Source organism: Talpa europaea, assembly GCF_964194135.1.
Source record: "Talpa europaea genome assembly, chromosome: 5".
Taxonomy (NCBI): Eukaryota; Metazoa; Chordata; class Mammalia; order Eulipotyphla; family Talpidae; genus Talpa; species Talpa europaea.
Genome location: NC_140071.1, coordinates 99,265,864 through 99,285,143, shown reverse-complemented (window position 1 = coordinate 99,285,143; position 19,280 = coordinate 99,265,864). Strand labels below are relative to the sequence as shown.

Sequence of the window (19,280 nt, the reverse complement as noted above, 5' to 3'; positions counted from 1 at the left end):
ACGAGGGATGGCATCTGTAGCTGAACTGCGCACTGTGCCCATACGTTCTCTAAAGATCTACACTGTGCCCTGAGGTGCACTATACTGACATTCACCTTTGAAGAATTAAGGTGGATGTTTGCTCAAATCCCAAAAATCAAGAAAGTCCTGAAGGGCAGCACACTTTCAGGGTGTTGTTGGGTCAATGAGCCTCCACTCCCCAAGCACCGTGTTTACAGACTGGGACCTGCGTCCGCGTGCCCACCCACAGTCCGACGCGCCATTCTTATGATTTCTCCTGCGTGACTGCAGTGTTTTCTTGCATATTTGACTTCCCTTAAAAGACCACTATGGGAAAGATTTAGAGTGGTTTTTATTTGCTTTTTCATTTTCAATGAACACTCTGTGGATTGCCAGACTGGGGCTCAGCAGTTAGTGGCTTCCAGACTAAATAAAAACAGAGGACATTTCATCTAAATTTGGACTTGCATTTTAGAAATTTCCAGCTGATCCTAACTAAATTACTAACAGGAACACCGTGTTTTGACTTGTGGGAAAGAGAGGAGAAAGGAGAGCTTTATAGTACTTAAAAGTGATTTGATGTGATGGAGGCTCTCCTAAAAGGTCTGAACCTTGCCTGTCCCCGGATTTTTCAGATTTGGCAAAAACTAGTCAAAGTAAAGGGACTTATTAAGGGTCATGCATTTAGCACACATTTTTACTGCATGTCAGAAGGTGTCAGGCAATCAACTGGGTGCCACGAGGGACTCAAAGATGAGTTTCTGTGCGTGTGCTGGAGCAGGTCACCATGGTTGTGGTTGATCAAAACCAGGCAACTCTGTTCATTTCATTCTGTTCTGATTCCTCACTGCAGTAAGACCAAAGTAATTTATAAACACATCCTTAGAAAAGCTTTTTCTAGGTCTAGATCATTGAGAACTTAATTCTCCTAGTTAATTTAGAGGTGAGGTGATCACAGAGCTCTTGCAGCTGAGATCCTCAGAAATTTCAAAAGGATGGCAAGTGCCATCTTCTGGTGAAAATGAGCATTGGCTGGTTGTGCCTGAGACAGTCCACAAACAGCTGCTGGGAGGTTGAGTTCTCAATGCCTGAAAAGCCTGCAGTGAATCTTTGGGATGGGAGGGAAAGGGTCATATATCAGGAAGTAGTCTTACTTTTCAATTAACTGGGTTAGATATAGTTATTTTGCTTAGGGGAGTAGTTCAATCCAGCAGGAAACAAAGTACAAATGATTATTTTCAGGATTCTTTATTCCACCGTAAGATGATGGGCTAGAAATCAAATACTCTCACAAAATTGAATAGTTGAAATACCTCTTCACTAGAACCTGACTTATGCCCATAAGGTCATTTATTCCGTGGGTAGGATCTGACCCATAATGTGAAAAGCAATTTAGTTATAATAAAATAGAAAACACTAGATATTAAGTTTCTCAATTCTTAGTCTGTTCTCCAGCCTTGAAACCCCCCTGGTTAATCAACAAGTAGATTTCGCCGCTTGTATTTATTCATTGTTGACCCACAGCTCCAGATTTCTCAGGTGTATATGGTACCAGACTTAAATGAGTAGGAGAATTGATAAGTGTCCAAGGAGGAGAGTGCCTGACCCTGGAGCAGTAGGTAGTAACCTAAAGCCTGAGATTTCGGCAGCATCTGGAAGCGACTTTCGCATTGACTGACGCATGACGCCCCCATTGCCTTTCTGAGAAATTAGGGAGTCAGTATCAGAGTATCATAAATGGAGAAACGTGAAAAGAGGATAAATGAGCTACCCAGAGTCACCTGCTCAGTGTGCAGTCTGCTCCCACTCCGCCTTCCATTGCTGCCTCATCCCCAGCTTACCTGGCTTCCAGAGCCCTGCACAGAGTAATCACTCGTTAGTCAATATTTATTAACTCATAATTTCCAAGAAAAAAATTGAATGGAATTTTGTGTACATCTCCTGTGTGCAGGCCTATTATGAAAAGATGCTTCAGATGTGTGCAGAGTGACTATTTTTTGTTCTTCATGATCCAGAAGTGAAGACAAGGAAACACTGGGCATGTTGGTCAACTGCCCGGCCTACTACAGCGTGTCTGCCCCCAAGGCTGAGCTTCTGAACAAAATCAAAGAGATGCCGGAAGTGGCAAATGAGGAAGAGGAGCAGGCAGATGTCAATGAAAAGAAGGTAATGGGAGAAGAGGGACCTTTGCTCTGCTCTACCCAGAAAGATAAGGCTCTCACGGGGTCATTGGTCCCTTGCCCCAGGTGGGAAGGGGCTGTCATGTCACTAACCTCACTCACACCGTCAGTGGACTCTGGACTTAGGTCGCACTGTGAGCAGTTTCCTCACAGCTCTCCAGGCATTTCCATTTGTACAGAATGATAAATATGATGGTTAGAGGAATTACTTTCTAAAAATCTCATAAATGGAAGGAGAACCCAGGCCCCTGCCTCTGACTCTGCACAGGGAGCTGACACTGTTCTCAGAGCTGAGCAAGAAATACCAACAGTTCCTGATTTTCATTTCATGATTTGTGTCAGAAGGAAAACTAGTAAATCTAGAAACTTTGTTCAAGGAAAGCAAGACTGTCAAAAGACACTTCTGAGAAAAGGTAATGTTAACCTTTTGATTCCCAACTCTTTGCAAGACCCTAGTGAATAGCTTGAGAGTTGGAATTTACTCTTGCAGAAGTTTTAAATGCCCTGGAGCTCTCAGCCCAGCTGTGCCTGCAGGGGAGAAAGTTCTTGCCATTCCGGTCCCAGAGAGCTTCCTGCGACTGTGCTTACAGCTCAGGGCTGCCTGCTGCAAAACAGCTGTCTGGTAAAGCCCACCTTGTGCTGAGCCTGGAATGTAAGGGTTCTGAGTGGTCAACGACTCCAAGAGAATCTTTCTTTTGTGATTCCATGTCATTTATTCTGTAGTATGTATGTATGCTCAGCCCTCTTGCTTATGTGTTGGAATGAGACCACAGGGTATGGACAATGAGAACAGGGAAGAATGGAGCAGGAGGATTTAGGGTTTTAGAAGCACCTCCACCATTTTAGTATTTCTCTCCTGACCATCCCCTCCCCAGCTCTGTGGGCTCTCAGCACATGGCCGACATGCTGATGAGCCACTGTAGTAACACATGCTTCCCACCCAAGACTGTCCCATTTAAACACCTCCTTCATAGCACACTACCTGGCATATTCCTCCTGCCTCAGTGATGCAGCTCCCTTCCCCCTCCCTGCCCCCCATTTAATGGGCCTTATGATTGGAAGTGAGACCACCTTGCACTGGTCTGTTTATATTTATCCCAAAGAGGGAGATATATATAAACACCTTTACAAGTACCAGGTTGCCATGACAAATTTAGCTGAACATCTTAGAGTTTTTTGGGTGTGTGTGTGTGTGTGTGTGTGTAGACATAACATGCTTTGCAGTAGCCATGCGGCAAATTACTTGCTACTTTTTCCTCCCCATCTTAATTTAAACTGCTTTCCCCTCACTTTGTTATCACCCTGTCACTCTGAGGATTGTGTGGCAAAAGTATTTTTAGACTGAGAATAGGAAGGGAGGAATGTTGGATTCATCCTCACAGGAAATAACAAACAGTACCATTTATTGAACACTTTTTATGTTCCAGGTATAGACTACCTTTTCTAACATAGTGCTGTATTATCTTTGTTATTTACCAAAATGCTCCAACATGTGTATTGTGCACATTTTACAGTGAACTAATCGGTGTGTCGGGCTGTGTCAGGACGAGGGAGAAGGGCATTCAAGAACGAAGCATGGGAGGGGACTGGAGAGGTGACTAAACATGGGGGGAGAGGTGTGTGTACCAAAAACAGGTACTTCAAGTAGGGGGATATTTTGACTGCTTGGAAAATAACAAGACTCGTGATTATATTTTAAAATTACCAGATTTAGAAAAAGAAAAGCCACAAATGGCAGATGAGACCTGCAAGGATCCACAGGGGCCAGAAGGTCATGCAGAGTTTATGTGAAATGCTGAAGAGTTGGGATGTTATTGTGTGGGATCACGTTATGTGGCAGGGAAGAACCCTTTGTGCTTTTTATTTTAATGAACTACAAGTTTATTATGCCATCAAAAATTAATTTCAGGGCCTCCCCAGTGGCGCAGCGGTTGAGCGCTGGGTTGCGAAGCTGCCCGCGGCCTCTGCGGCGCCGGTTCGATCCCCGGCTGCTCCCCGGCTGCTCCCCGGCCACCGGAGGAGGGTCCCACATGGCGCGCAGACCTCTCCTGCAGCCCGCTGCTCCCCTCAGCAGTGTATTTCGGTCCTTTTGCCTGCTCTGCTCCCCGCTCTGGTGAATTCTCTCACCCTCCCGTGCTTCTCACTGTACCCAGTGCATGTATAAACAAAACAAACAAACAAACAAACCAGCAAACAAATAAATAAAGCATGCCTCTATTAAAAATAAAATAAAAAAATTAATTTCATTAGCATCACATTTATATATCTGATTTGAAACAGAAAATGTGATCTTTAAATATTTTGGAAGTATTAATATGCTCAATATAAAGTTGAAAATGCTATTCGCTTTTCTAAAAATGACTTTAAAAAATGATTCTTGGTCAGTATTCATTCTCCAAGATTGTTCTGAAGCAGAATGCATGTTGCAGCTTCCTACCAACTTTTGCAAAGTAATAACTTAATATGTTTAAAATATTTCTAGACACGAAACTCACTAAGAATTCATGGAAACTAGAATCCTGATATATTCATGAATTTTTTTTAAAACTGCAACTGGCATGTTAAATCACTTCTACCTTAATATATTTTCTATTTATACATTGTGATGATATTTCAAGTAAATATAAGTATTACTTAAAATATGAAACACTTTCATTGTCTGAACTTAAGACATACATAAAAACTACAGACAGTTTCAATTCTTTTGCTAAGCCTTGCCATATCTAATAGGCAAAAATCTGCATGATTCTCCATTCTGAAGACCAAAAGGCTTTGGCTTAGATACTTAGTGGAATATTTCAGAAGGCAAAAGAATGTTATTTTTCAGAATTGGCTTTCCCTGAGTTCATTGCAACCCAGATGGTTCCGAGCTGCATTTTTGTTGTTCTTCATTCTTTTTTTAAAAAAGATTTTATTTATACAAGAGCTGGGGTACAGGCCAGAGGCATTGGGGAGGGGGATAGAAAGGATTCACCAGAGACAGAGCGGGGATCAGTACAGGCAGACTGACTGAAATAGACTGCTGGGGGAGCAGTGGGCGAGACAGGAGAGGTCTGCGGCACCATGTGGGTTTCTCTCTGGATGGCCAGGAAGAAAACCCGCACTGCAGAGGCTGTGGACAGCTTCACAGCGCTACTCTCAACCCGCTGCGCTACCAGGGAGGCCCTGTTCTTCATTCTTGAAGTTTCCTTGTGGTCTAAAAGAAATTAGCATTTCTTTTAGAATAGGTCTGGTAGTGCTGATTCTTTAGTTTTTCTTCATCAACTGAATGATATTTTCACTGGATATGGAATTCTGGGTTGATTGTTCTTTTTCCCTTGAACATTAAAATTGCTGTCATACTGCCTTCTGGCTTAATGGTTCCTGATGACAAGTGCACTCATTTAAGTAACTATTCCTTCTGTAGGAAATATACTGTTTTTCTCTTTTTTTTTAAGATTTATTTATTTATTTATACAAGCACTGGGTACAGTCAGAAGCACGGGAGGGTGAGAGAATTCACCAGAGCCAGAGCAGGGAGCAGAACAGGCAGATGGGCCAAAATACACTGCTGAGGGGAGCAGCGGGCGGCAGGAGGGGTCTGCACGCTGTGTGGGATCCTCACCAGCGGCCAGGGATTGAACCAGCGCTGCAGAGGCTGCGGGCAGCTTCACAGCCCAGCGCTCTACCGCTGCGCCACCAGAGGAGGCCCTGTTTTTCTCTTAGTGTCTTCAAAACTTGTTCTTTTTCTTTGCTTTCCAGCAGTTTATGATGTCTGTGCACCAGATTTTTGGCTTATTGTATTTGAAGTTTGCTAAGCCTTTTAATTTTATCTATGTATGTCTTCCAGCAAATTTGGGGAGTTTCCAGGTATTATTTCATCTCTGAATTTTAAAAAAAAAATTATTTATTTATGCATACAAGAACAGGGGTGCAGGCTAGAGGTATGGGGGGTGAGAGGTTCACCAGAGACAGTGGGAAGCAGAACAGGCAGATCTACTGAAATACACAGCTGAGGTGAGCAGCGGGCAAGACAGGAGAGGTCTGCTATGCCATGTGGATTAGCTCCCTGGCCAGGAATCGAACTCATGTTGCAGTGGCTGGCAGTATCTTGATAGCACTGTGTCTTTAACCCCTGCACCACCAGGGAGGCCCACATCTCTTGAATATTTTTATGCACGAATCTCTTCCTCTTTTTTCGTGACTCCATTGGCACAATGTTACACTTTTTGATATTGCCTTACAAGTCCTTAGAGCTTTTTTCAAATCTGTGTTTCTGTCAGATTTTCAAACTAGATAATCTCTATTTCTCCATCTTCCAGCACACTGATATTCCTGTCTCCATTTGCCAATGATTATTTTTTTTAATTTTTTAAAATTGTCAGTGCTAAAATTTCTGCTTGGTCAGTTTTTGGTAGTGTATTTCTTTGCTGAGAACATTTATCTTTCCATTCATTGCGAAAGTGTTTACTTTTACCATGGAGCATGTTTATAAAAGCTATGGTAAAGGCTTTGGGTTAGCACTTGTTGATTGTTCTCCCCTGGGAACGGCTCACATTTTACTGGGCTTTTAAAAAATACAGTTATTGAAATTCTTTTAAAAGTTGAAGTAACATCTCATTATCACAAATTAAAAATTAACGGCCACCCTGGTGGCACAAGGGGTTAAGCACAGCACAGTGAGGCAATCCGCAGCTTCTGTAGCACAAGTTCAATTCCCAGCCAGCCAGGGAACAACCCATATGGTGCAGCAGACCTCTCCTGTCTCACCCACTGCTCCCTGCTTTGTCTCTGGTGAATCCTCTCACCCCCCCCCCCCACACACACCTTTGGCCTGTACCCCAGTTCTTGCATGCATAAATCTTTTCAAAAAAGAAATTAAAAATTAATGTGTATGTACTATATAAAGTTACCACTAATCTTTTACTATACCATTGTCTTTCGCCCAATTTATCCATACCCCTTACTCCTCCCCTTGTGGTAACCACTAATTGGTCTTATAGTCTAAAGGTTTTTAGTTCATTAACTTTCACTGTATATCACATAGGAGTGAAATCATATACTGTTTTCTTTCTCCATCTGACTTATTTCACTAAGCATGATACCCTCTAGGTCCACCCATGTTATTGCAAATGGCAAGTTTTCATAGCTGAGTGATACTCCATTTATAGGTGTACCACATCTTTATCCACTCATCTGTCAGTGGGCACTTAGGTTGTCTCCAACTCTTGGTTATCATAAATGCTGCAATGAACATGGGGAAGAGGTGAGTATCTCTCTTCAGATTAGTGTTTTTTAAATTTTAGGGGTAAATGCCCAGAAGTGGGATAACAGGATTACATAGGATTTGCTTTTAATATTCTGAGGAATCTCCATATTCCTTTCTATAATCACTGCACCAATTTACATTCCTCCCACCAGTATATAAGGGTTCCCTTTTTTTTTTTTTCTATTCTATTTTATTTTTTTATTTATTTTTATTTTTTTTTATAAATTTTATTGTTATATTCCCCATACAATTGCAGCCCCCCCATTCTGACCCCAATCCCTCCCCTCCCGCCCCCGCCCCCCTAAAAGTGTCTCTGGTTCATAGTTTTTTGTTGATTTTGATTTTCACTTTCTTATAGTTATTCATTTTCCTGGTCCCTTATTTAAGTTTTCTAGATTCCTGTTATGAGTGAGACCATCCCGGTATTTTTCTTTTTCTTTTTGGCTTATTTCGCTGAGCATGATCTATAAGGGTTCCCTTTTCTCCACAGCCTCTCAAACACTTGTTTCTTTTCTTTTAGGGACTAGCCATTCTGACATGTCTGAGGTGACATCTCATTATTGTTTTTGATTTCCATTTCACTAATAAGATGCTGGACATCTTTCCATGAGCTATTGGTCACCTGTGTGTCATGTTTGGAGAAGTGTCTATTTAGACTTTTGCTCATTTTTTAAATCAGGCTTTGTTTTCTGTTACTGAATTTTGTGAGTTCTTTATACATTTTGAATATTAATCCCTTGTCAGACATGACATGTAACTATCTTCTCATATTCAGTAGCATGTCTTATCATTTTTATGCATTTTTCTTACTGTGCAGCTTTTTAAATGTAACTTCATTTGTTTTTGCTTTTGTTTTCATGACACAGGCCACGTCTAGGAGCATATCACCTATGTGTTCCTCTATGCATTTTATATTTTCAGATCTCACAATCCCAGGTTTTAATCCATTTTAATTAATTTCTGCATATGGTATTAGAAGGTGGTCCAGTTTTCCCAGTACCATTTATTGAAGAGACTTTTCTGCCCCATTGTATACATATATGTATAGTTTTATTTCTGGGCTCTCAATTCTGTCCCATTATCTGTGTGTCTGTTTCTACTCCAATATCATGTAGTTTTAATTGCTATCACTTTTTAGTATATTTTGAAGTTGGGGAGTGTGAGACATTTTTTTTTTTTCCTCAAGAGTTTTTTTTGCTATTTGGGGTCATTTGTAGTTCCAATGATTTTTTTTTTCCACCCTCAACTTCTATGAATGCCACTGGGAATTTGTTAGAGATTACACTGAATCTGTATATTGCTTTAGGTAACACAGCCATTTTCACAATGTTATTTCTTTTAATCCATGAGCACAGAATACCTTTCCAGCTCTGTCTTCTGTTTCTTACAGCAAAGTCTTAATAGTATTTTGTGTACAGGTCTTTTACCTCTTGACTAAATTTATTCCAAGCCGTGTAATTCCTTTGATGTGATTGTAAATAGAATGTTTTCTTGATTTCTGTTAGTTCATTAGTTGCATATAAAAACACAAGTGATTTGTGTATTTTGTAGTTTGCCACTTTACTGTATTCATTTTTTATTTCTAACAGCCTTTGGAATTTTCTGTGTATATCATGTCATCTGTAAATAGTCATAGTTTGACTTCTTCCACTTTCCTTCCAAATTGGATACCTTTCATGTCTTTTTCTCGCCTAATTGCTGTGGCTAGGACATCCAAACTATATTGAATAATCAAGCCTTTTACCATTGCTTACGATGTTGGACATGGGTTATATATGACCTTCACTATATTGATGCACATTCCTTTTATACCCATCTGTTGAGATCAGAACCTGGTGACAGATCAGATGTGGAGCAGGAGAGTCAGAGTGACTCCTGGGTTCCTGACCTAGGTGACTTACATTACTGAAAGAGAAAATAGGGGGGGTACTTAGGGGAGGGAAATGAGTAGTTGAATTGAAAGAAATTTTTTTCTAGTGTGTCAGAAATTTCTGAGACCCAAAATCAACAGACCATACTAAGTTGATAAGACAACATTCTGATCATGAGTCTTCCCAAGGGGAAATAGTAAAGCAGCAGTCTTGATAGAGAAGGTGCCAGAGAATCTTTGAAATGGCAGTCGAGTCCAGTGCTCATTTTTGCTTTGATTAGGTCATACAATGTGAGTTTGAGCCAGTTTCTTTGTGGAGACAGAAACTGCCCCCAACTTCTCTCTTGGATAAAATTCAACTAAGAAAAACAGTCGTGTGCTACTGCCTGGAGCATCCCATTTAAAACCAAGTAAGAACAAAGCCAATGTGTGGAAATGTCTCTGCTGGTCCTTGTTTTTATTAGCAGGAGATTGAATTCTACTTTGTCCTTAAACTGCCACTCAGTTAGCAGTCCTGAGTTACTCCTGAGATGAAGTGGCAGAGACAGATTAAATATTGATGATGTAGAAGGCAAAGCAGCATACTCATGCTGTGGGGAGAAGTTGGGTATTCTCTGAGGGAAGTCTGTCTAAACTGAGTGACTTCTGTTCTTCAGATTGTTGACTAATCTTAGTGACAGCACACATACATGCAAAATAGCTTGAATGTATATAATGCAGTTATATTTTACAAAGTGCTTGTACGAGGCTTATTTTAATGTAGTGATTAAAAATGGAGCCACACTAAGTTTAAGCCTGGCTCTGCACTTGTAACTGCAGGAGCTGGCAGGTTAACTTCTCCCCACCTCACTTTCCACATCATTGAAACAATTATAATAATAGTACTTGTCCCCTCATGTTCTTGCGAGGAGGAGTAATTGATAGTAAAACAAGTACTGCCTGGCACAGAGAAAAGTTCAATAATTAAACATTAGTATTAGTTTTGCACAAGTATTATTATGCCCTTGCTGTGGATTGAGAAAACAGACACAAAAGGTCAAGTGAATGGTGAATTTTCTGTTGGAGCCCAATTCCCAGATTTAAGGGCCCAGTAGGACTTCCCATCTGGATGGTGAGGTGGGAGGAAGGGCCTGATAAACTATGGTTTGGAAAGGAACCTTTATAAATACCATGTCACCCAGGGTGAGTTAACAATTGATGCCAGATGAGAAGATAAGTGGGTAAATGTCAGTGATTTTGCAAATTAAGTAGCTCCTCAGAGACTAGTAGGTTATTAAAAAAAATCCCAAACACTTCTTCTCTCTCCCCCACCTCCACCCCTCCCCTAGTGGAGTCTGCAAGTAGAAGTTTGCAGATTTGTTTTTTTTTTTTTTAAGAGGTCTGCCTGGCAAAGAAATGTCGGTTTAGTACAGCCAACTTCCCCATGTTGCCTTCAGTTGTTCAGATCCCTTTTAACTGCATTTTTAAATCCAAATTCCTTATTTCAAGGGCTTCGCAAAATTTTAAAAATTCAAATACTATCCAAATATGCAACATTTGGACCAGGAGTGACTGATGTGACTGCTCAGTAATACTTGTATTTGCATATATGGCTGAGCTTTGATAGATGGCATTACTATAGAAAGCCTTCGGAAATCACAATGTGTCTCGTTCTTCCCACAGAAGTCCCCCAGGACTTCTATGGACTTCTAAATGCTCCTAGACATTTCATCAGTCTGTTTTTACTCCATGAAGCCTGGAATCTACATCATATGGGCTTCTGGTTCTACCCAGCACTGATGACTTTGAAAACAAAAACAAGGTCAGCAAAGGAAAGACTGAGTGGATTAGACTATGGAGCCTGACCCCTGACGGCTGCTCAGCTGTCTTAGATTCCTGGCCCACTGAACAGAGCCTACCTGGGGCTCTCAGCACTGGGGAGCCACAGAGGAGCCCAAGAGAACTGGGCAGATGTCAGCAGTAACTCAGCTCTCCACTCACCCCACATGTGAGGACAGACTTGTCATTACTGGTTTTGGCTCACTTGCAAATTAAAAATCATCACCTGTCATTCAAATGCTGACTTCTGAAAATCATAATGAGGATTTTTTTTTACATCATATCAAATTACTAGTAAAAATCTTGGAGTTCCTTTCAGAAATGACATATAATATTAGTTTCAAAATAAATCATACTTAACGGAATAATGAAAAGCGTGACTGTTACCTTCTTTCCATGATTTAATTTTTCAAAAGCCTTTTCCAGAAATCGTACATGAATCCATTGAAATGGATTCAAAAACATTTGAATATGCAAAAGGTCTTTTCTGAATTGGAAGTATTATTGCTCAGTTAACTACCTCTTTTAGATTTGGAATAACCTGGCTTTCTGTAAGAAGTATTGCCTGGTAACATTTAGTGTGGCAAGCCTAGGAAATGTAACCTGAGAAATTAAATAGTCCTAGGCTGACTTCAAGTAGAGGTCAGTCTCATTATCATATGAAAACCAGGAGTAATGACATTTGACTGAACCCTGTCCAGCAGGAATGTTGGGAGATATAACCAGGCAGTGTTTATTTTTCTTCTGTTTTTCATTCCAATATCCTTGCTATGCTCTTCAAAAGAACTAAAATCTCAGTGAAAGAGCAACAAGCTGCTGGGTTTGTTGCTGGAGGGAGGTTATCTTGCAGGCAAATACCACAGCTGCCAGCCAGAATTCTGGCAGAAAGAAATGCTTTTAGCAAACAATGCTTTTTCCAGGAAAATTAAATTATTAACATTAGCAACATTCTCTCCCATCTGCATTTTTCTGGACTCAATCTCTCTTCAGCTGAGAAGGAATAAAATTCTAATACACTGTACATTTTATTCCACTTGTAAAATTGTCTTTTCCATTGAAATTGTCTTAATTAAACAACTTGAGTAAAGGCAAAGATTATCACCCATGGTGAGATGCTGAAACAGATGGGGAGTTTTTGAGGTTGCCATTAAGCCAGAACTTGAGGGTATCAACAGCAGTATAAACCTTAGTCACACTGAAGGCCTAGGGTGGTCCAATCCCAAGATGGACAGATCTTGAGGAAAGATTTCCCCATATCATTCTGATTACTACTGTATTCTCTGATACTGATGTTGAAGAAATACAAAAAGTCCACCAATACGCTCAGTTTGTTAGTCAAAAAAATTTTTCCGGGCCTCCCCGGTGGCGCAGTGGTTGAGCGCTGGGTTGCAAAGCTGCCCGCAGCCTCTGCAGCACCGGTTCGGCCGCCGGCGAGGGTCCCACATGGCGCACAGACCTCTCCTTCCACGCCCGCTGCTCCCCTCAGCGGTGTATTTCGTCAGTCTGCCTATTCTGTTCCCTGCTCTGGCTCTGGTGAATTCTCTCCCCCTCCCACGCTTCTGACTGTACCCAGTGCTTGTATAAATAAACAAATCTTTAAAAAAAAAAAAGTTAAATTTTTTTTTTCCTTTCCTCCCCTTCCTTGAAAATGTACATTTTTTAAAAAATCAAGATCTTTCAGTTGAAGCTGCATAGTTTTAGGGGTGGGTGGGAGGGTGGGTGGGTGTTTGTGTGTGTAAAGATAGATGATAAAGATACAGGTTTAAAAAGACTGTCCTTTTGCCATCTGGCTACCTGAGGCTAAGACAAAAAAAAAAAATGAAAGGCTAATTTCACAAACCATGGAGTTTAATTTCTCTTGCAGCTGAGAAGTAGACAATATAAAGTCAGACTTGAAACCATTGAGAACTGCTACTTCAGCTACTTCAGTTTATTTCAGTTAAATATACTGGATACTTGTATAACTCTGTTTTGTAGTTAAGGTGGCAAATTACATAGCTCTGGTAACTGGAGAAGGGGTGTAGCATAAAAAATGAGGGGTTAAATTTGATAAAAAGTCTTGGTATGAATGTTTACAATGATTATATAAGAGTGACCCCTAAAGTTAGCCTGACCCAAATTCAAGACAGCCCATCTAATGGTCTGTGTGTCTGTCACTTCCCCTCACCCATGTGTGTGGATAAAATAATATCTACAAGACTGTTGGGAGGACTGAATGAGATGATCCATGTAGAGTTTCTCCCAGTGTCTGGCATGTACGAATTGCCCTACTAATGTAGTTGTGACTAATGTTCAGCTCTGGGACCTTGGGAAAGTCCCTTCATTCCTCTATTCCTTACAAATAGAGACTGTTGATTCTCTATTTGTAAAACAAGATCATTTACCCTACCCACCTATGCTATTGTTGTGAGGATCAAATGAAACCATGTTTTGAAAAGACGTTTCAAAATGAATAGTTAGCACAAAGTTGGGAAGACAGAGCTGTTCACAGATGACACAATTGGAAAACACTAAGAGACAACAACTACTCCAAGTGTCAGCCTGTGATGACTGAAAAGTTCATGCAGAGGCAGTTGTGGACATACTGTGCCATAATATTGAGGGGGTCAGTTCATATGAAGTAGGGGGAGCTTGAGCTTAGCCCTGAAAAAAAGACGATGTGACTGGGAGAAGTGAGTCCTCCTTCTGTTGACAACTGCAGCTGGCTAATCTGTGCTGTGTGTCTCTTCTATGGTTACAGGCCGAGCTCATTGGAAGCCTAACCCACAAACTTGAGGCCCTTCAGGAAGCAAAGGGAAGCCTGCTGATGGACATCAAGCTCAATAATGCCTTGGGAGAAGAGGTGGAGGCTTTGATCAGTGAGCGGTGCAAACCCAACGAGTTTGACAAGTACAAGATGTTCATTGGTGACTTAGACAAGGTGGTCAACTTGCTGCTCTCCCTCTCAGGGCGCCTGGCCCGTGTGGAGAATGTCCTCAGCAGCCTTGGTGAAGATGCCAGTAATGAAGAAAGGGTAGGTGGCCTACTGATTAGGGTCAACAGATTTCCCTTTGAGCCCTCTTTTCTTTGAGCCTCTCAACAGATTTCCCTTTGAGACAGAAATAGAGCCCACCACATAGATAATCAGGAAAGAGAAGACGACATCTTCCATGCCAACATGTAATGCAGACACTTCAGGCTTAGGGAATACTTAGGAAAGTAAAAACACAGGGCCAGAATTGCTGTCCTTTCTCCCTATCCTGGGGAGAAAAGAAATGAAAGCATCATGGGAGTTGACAAAAAAAAGAGAATATCCAAACTGCTAGGAATGAGGAAGCAGCTCAGAACATAAGCTCTAGCTCCAGGAAAGCTGCAGGTGAGGGGCTGCAGACACTGAGCAGAGATACAGCCATAGGGCCCAGGGCTAAGGTAGGAAGAAAAAGGGCAGGTGGACAGTAGTGGTAGGAATACTGGAGAAAATTCAACTTCCTCCCCTGTGGCAGGCACTACGTGCTAAGACTATGTAGGTGCCGTCTCATGGAATACTCACAGCAGACCAGTAAGGGATAGACTAGGGTATGAGTCCTGCTACAGTTTTTATTTACTAAATCGAACTTAATTCCATGGCTTCAAAGCATACTCTCTCTACTCATCTGTATAGCAAATATTTATAGGTGTCGAGGCAGGGGGCTTCATCTGCGAACAAAGACAGACTCCTGCCTTTGCCGAACTTACCACGTAGATGTCAATTTTATTTATACACCCTAACTCACCAGAAAGTGATAAATGTTCCAACCATAAAGAGGCTTCTTGCTTTTCTGTCAGCTTCTCTTATCCATAGCTGTCTTCGTGACTATCAAAGATTTCCCAATTATTTCTCCCAATATATTAAAGGGGAAGATAACTTTTTAAAACAGATGTTAAGAATTAGAAAAAGTAAAAAAAAAAAAAAAGAATTAGAAGACGTCCAGATGTTAGCATTTAGGCCTGTGATTGTGTGTCCAGGGGCCCTGCTGGTCCACTCCGGAGTCACGCTGCAGTGCCTGCCTCTGTAAATGTGCTGTGCTTACCTTAGTATGAAAGAAGCGGTTGCATCCAATGTGCTGCAGGACAGCAATAAACTCAGAGCCATAAAACACTGTTCAGGAGGTAGAGTAAGGTCAGGAAAGACTTTGCACAAGTGGACATGAATAGAGTCTAGAAGAATTTCTATAGTTCTAGGTGGACTAGAAGCAGGAAGGTCTGTACCATTTAGAAGAAATGTCATGGACAAAGTCAAAGACCATGACCCAGAAAAACACAAGACTGTGGGATGTTTAAGGACTGATTTGCATGTAGTTGGTATTTCTAGTGCATACAGTGATTGCTTGGCTTAATTGTTTTTAGAAATAGCAAATTACTGGAAATATTAGAAAAGTCATAGTTTGGGAACTGACAGGAAATAGAGGACTTACTCAAAAGGGGTAAATGAAAGTCCAGTGAAGGTATGGGAAGGATTAAGCCAAGGGAGGATAATCAAGTCCCCTTTCCCCCTTCCATAGCTGACATCAGTAGGGAAGCCAATATACCTCTAGACCTGAAGGAACATGAGGACGGGGTCCCCTATAAGAACTACAGCCATAGCGCCCTATAGCACTATGAGGAATGCAGCCACCACTACCTGGCAGAGAGGGAGCCAGGGATAAATGCCCCAATTTCTTCCTCCTGCCCATGTTTCCCATTGGCCAAATCCAGAGGGTCAGGGGGCACAGCTGATATAGTCCACAGAGTTCAGCTTGCCTGGACACAGAGCAGAGTTTTAAAAAAAAAAGTGGATCTGGAGAGGTAGCCAGAATCCACTGCAGAAAACAAGCACAAAGACCCACAAGTCTGTAGGCTGAGAAGAGCTATGAACTAATGTCATGATGTAATATTTGGGGAAGGGTGAGAATGGTACTTAGAACTGGGAGCATTATTGTAATAGTCTAGCAAGAAGGGTTAGGCTGTTGATTTAAGCAATTGTCATGGGGATGGAAAATAGGGAATGAGTTAGCAGGAATTTGAATCAGCAGGTTGAATAGGCAGGGCGTGTTAGATGAGAGAAAGGTAAATCAGAAGGTAATTCTCAGTTTTCTGTTCGGATGCTACAGATGTCAGATATAAAGAATACTAGAGAAACATTTAGTTAGGGGAAGAAGAGATGTTTCAGAATTGAATTCAGTTGAACAGTTAAATGCACACACCCTCTCTTTAATACAAATAAGTACTTTGCTCACCTGCAAAATTCTACATCAGTCTTGGTTTTTATAATGGTTAGCCTTTATTAAGAAACAAAGTACAAATAGAAATGAAAAGAAGAATGTGGTTCATTAAATGCCAAATTCAGGATAACAGTTACCAAACTCAAGAAGGAGGGGAAGATGAAAATTGGGAAAAGTACATATGCAGCTCGAGCCATCAGGTGTTTGCTTGTTTTTTTTTCATTGTGCTTTTCTAATTAGGAAAAGGAAGCCTGTGAAAATGGAGCTATTTGTAGGATAAACCTATAACTTTGCACTTTCCCCCCACATATTTTATTATGTAATCTAATAGGCTATTTCAAGATAGTTAGGACAGACACTTGAGCCCTTTAATAATTCCATATCAATGCATTTGTATTGAGGTATATTGAAATAATCTTATTTCTTACATTTTTGTTCTTTAATATTTCTCAATTGCTATGGCAGAAAAGTCTGAATGGCTAAAAGTAAAAGTTTAAGAATCTTTTAAATGACATTCAGTCACTACATTGTTTAAAAACCATGCTAAAGATTGTTATACCTCTAAAGATAACATGCTATTTTACTATTGGGTAAGAAACTCTCTGAATATAAAATTGCCATCATTATTAAATAGAATTTCTTTCATTTTAGATTCAGAGGCCCAAAAAATGGAATTGAATTCTCTAGAAAGGGAAATAACGATGTTCCCACTGTTGTTTGTGGATTAGGGCAGAGGCTTTCAAACTTCAGCTGCAAAAGTATCGCCTGGAAGGCTTGTTACAACACAGATTTCTGGGCTCCACCTCCATTGCTTTTGATGCAGTAGGAGAAATGGGGCCTGAGAATGTGCACTTCTAGCAAATTCCCGGGTGATGCTGCTGGCAGTGCACACTTAGAGAATCACTGTAAATGCTAATAAATACTCAAGCTACCTTGGTGAATGGCTGTCTCCCCTCCACCCTTCAAATTTTTTAATGTGGTAAAGTGCACGGCACAGAATTTGCCATCTTAACCATTTTTAAGTATATAGTTCAGTGATATTCCGTATATTCCTATGTTGAATACATTCATATTAGTGCACACCCCTTTCTCAACTTCTTTTTGCAAACTCTGTACAACACCGACTCCCCACCCCTCCTGCCCTGAGTGCCCAGTGACCCCCACTCCATTTTCTGTCTCTGGGATTTGACTACTCCAACATCTCAGAGGTGGAATCATTGATTGTCCTTTTCAGTCCAGAAACCTAAAGAAAATATCACCCCAGCCAATTTAATATAGTCTCTCTCAAATTAAAGCTGCAATGATTCTACAAGTTAGCAAACCATATACAGTTAACCATGTACAGTTGAACTGCTTTGGTCCACCTTTAAGCAGATTTTTTTCCTATCCACTGGTTCTACATGCACTAATTCAAACAATCTCACATGTGAAACCCAAGGATATTGCAGCCCAAATATAAGGAATTTGCGCATTTGGGCATGGGGGTGGGACAGAGGGAGCAGTCCTGAAAACAGCCCTGGGTGGATAACAAGGAATTACTGTAGTTAAGTTTGAAGGGAGGGAGTTAGGCGTTAGATACAGATTTTTGACTGCACGGGAGTTCTGCCATAATCAAGGTTTGACTGTACATGTAACATAGGGGCAACATAGGATTTTCATAAATTAAATCCCCTTCCTTTGGATACTGAGCCATGGCTCAATCCTCTGAATGATTTCTTTGCAGGCAACTAGACTCTTATCTCCCTTCCCTTGGCCTTTGCTGATGTGCCCATTTCTCGTTGGCAGAGCTCTCTCAATGAGAAGAAGAAGGTCCTGGCAGGGCAGCACGAGGACGCCCGGGAACTCAAGGAGAACCTGGATCGGAGAGAACGGGTCGTATTGGACATCCTGGCCAATTACCTCTCCGAGGAGCAACTCCAGGATTACCAGCACTTTGTGAAAATGAAGTCAACGCTTCTCATCGAGCAGCGAAAGCTAGATGACAAGATCAAACTGGGCCAGGAGCAGGTCAAGTGCCTGCTGGAGAGCCTGCCCTTGGATTTCATTCCCAAGGCCAGGGCCCTGGCTCTGCCCCCAAACCTCCAGAGTGAAATGACCCCCTCCAGAGAATACACTTTCAGCTGTGTTTTTCCAACATTAACCTCTCCACTCTAACCTCTCGTAAAATACCCAACCAAAAGATCGCCCTTTCTCGCAACACTATTTAATCTGGGAAAAAGGTTTCACTACAAACCATCATTTAAACTGTATAGGTTATTGGTTTTTTCTGGCTAAAAGGAAAAAATTCTGTCCAGGAAAAAGCCCCTTCTGTCCTTCTCCCCTTCATGATTATCTTCTGAGAGTGTGAATGCTGCTGAGGACGTACCCCTTTCTATTATTACTTTGTAGTAGAAAGAAAATTAATGAAACTGTGACAACTGATCAGAGGGTGTTTGATTGATGGTTTTATTAGTTTTTAACTGGCAAAGGCCACGCAGATCAGTGCGTGTAGTCACCCTCAAGAATGTAACCACTGGGGCCTCCTAGCTTGTGGGTAGAGCACCTGGCGACAGGCACAAGCGCTCATTAATGAAGGGTCTGCAACATAAAGCCTTAAAAAGAAACAGAAAATTGTACAACCTTGAACATTGTTATTTATATTTTTGAAAATGAAAAAGATCATTGTGTGTGTGCTAACCATTTATTTGATTGTTTTGTGGTGGACATAGACAGTTATGTTTGAACTTTGTATTTTGTGAAAGCCTAATGAAATGAAGAAGTCCAAAGATAGTCATGCTAAGTGTGGAGACTTGTTTTTCCTTCAATTCTCAACTTGTCTTTCACATACAGGAGTAGCCGTCTGTACCTCGTTAGCCTGAGTATGGGGTGTCGTTAGCCTGAGTATGGGGTGTGGGGCCCGGGGCAAAACCAGCTCCATGGCTGCCAGCCTCACCATTGCACTCCTG

General features: G+C 41.3%; 1 protein-coding gene across 1 annotated transcript in view; it reads left to right on the top strand.

Moving 5' to 3' along the window:
• The window catches only part of SHROOM3 (shroom family member 3), a gene marked incomplete at its 3' end in the record, with an annotated part of 298,853 nt that extends 280,364 nt beyond the window's left edge, over window positions 1-18,489 (top strand). Inside the window, exons 9-11 of the mRNA XM_084234121.1 lie at window positions 2,016-2,166; window positions 13,857-14,129; window positions 18,121-18,489. Of these exons, the coding sequence (XP_084090247.1) occupies window positions 2,016-2,166; window positions 13,857-14,129; window positions 18,121-18,489 (793 nt within the window). The remainder of the gene's footprint in view (window positions 1-2,015; window positions 2,167-13,856; window positions 14,130-18,120) is intronic.
• Window positions 18,490-19,280: the final 791 nt, after the last annotated feature.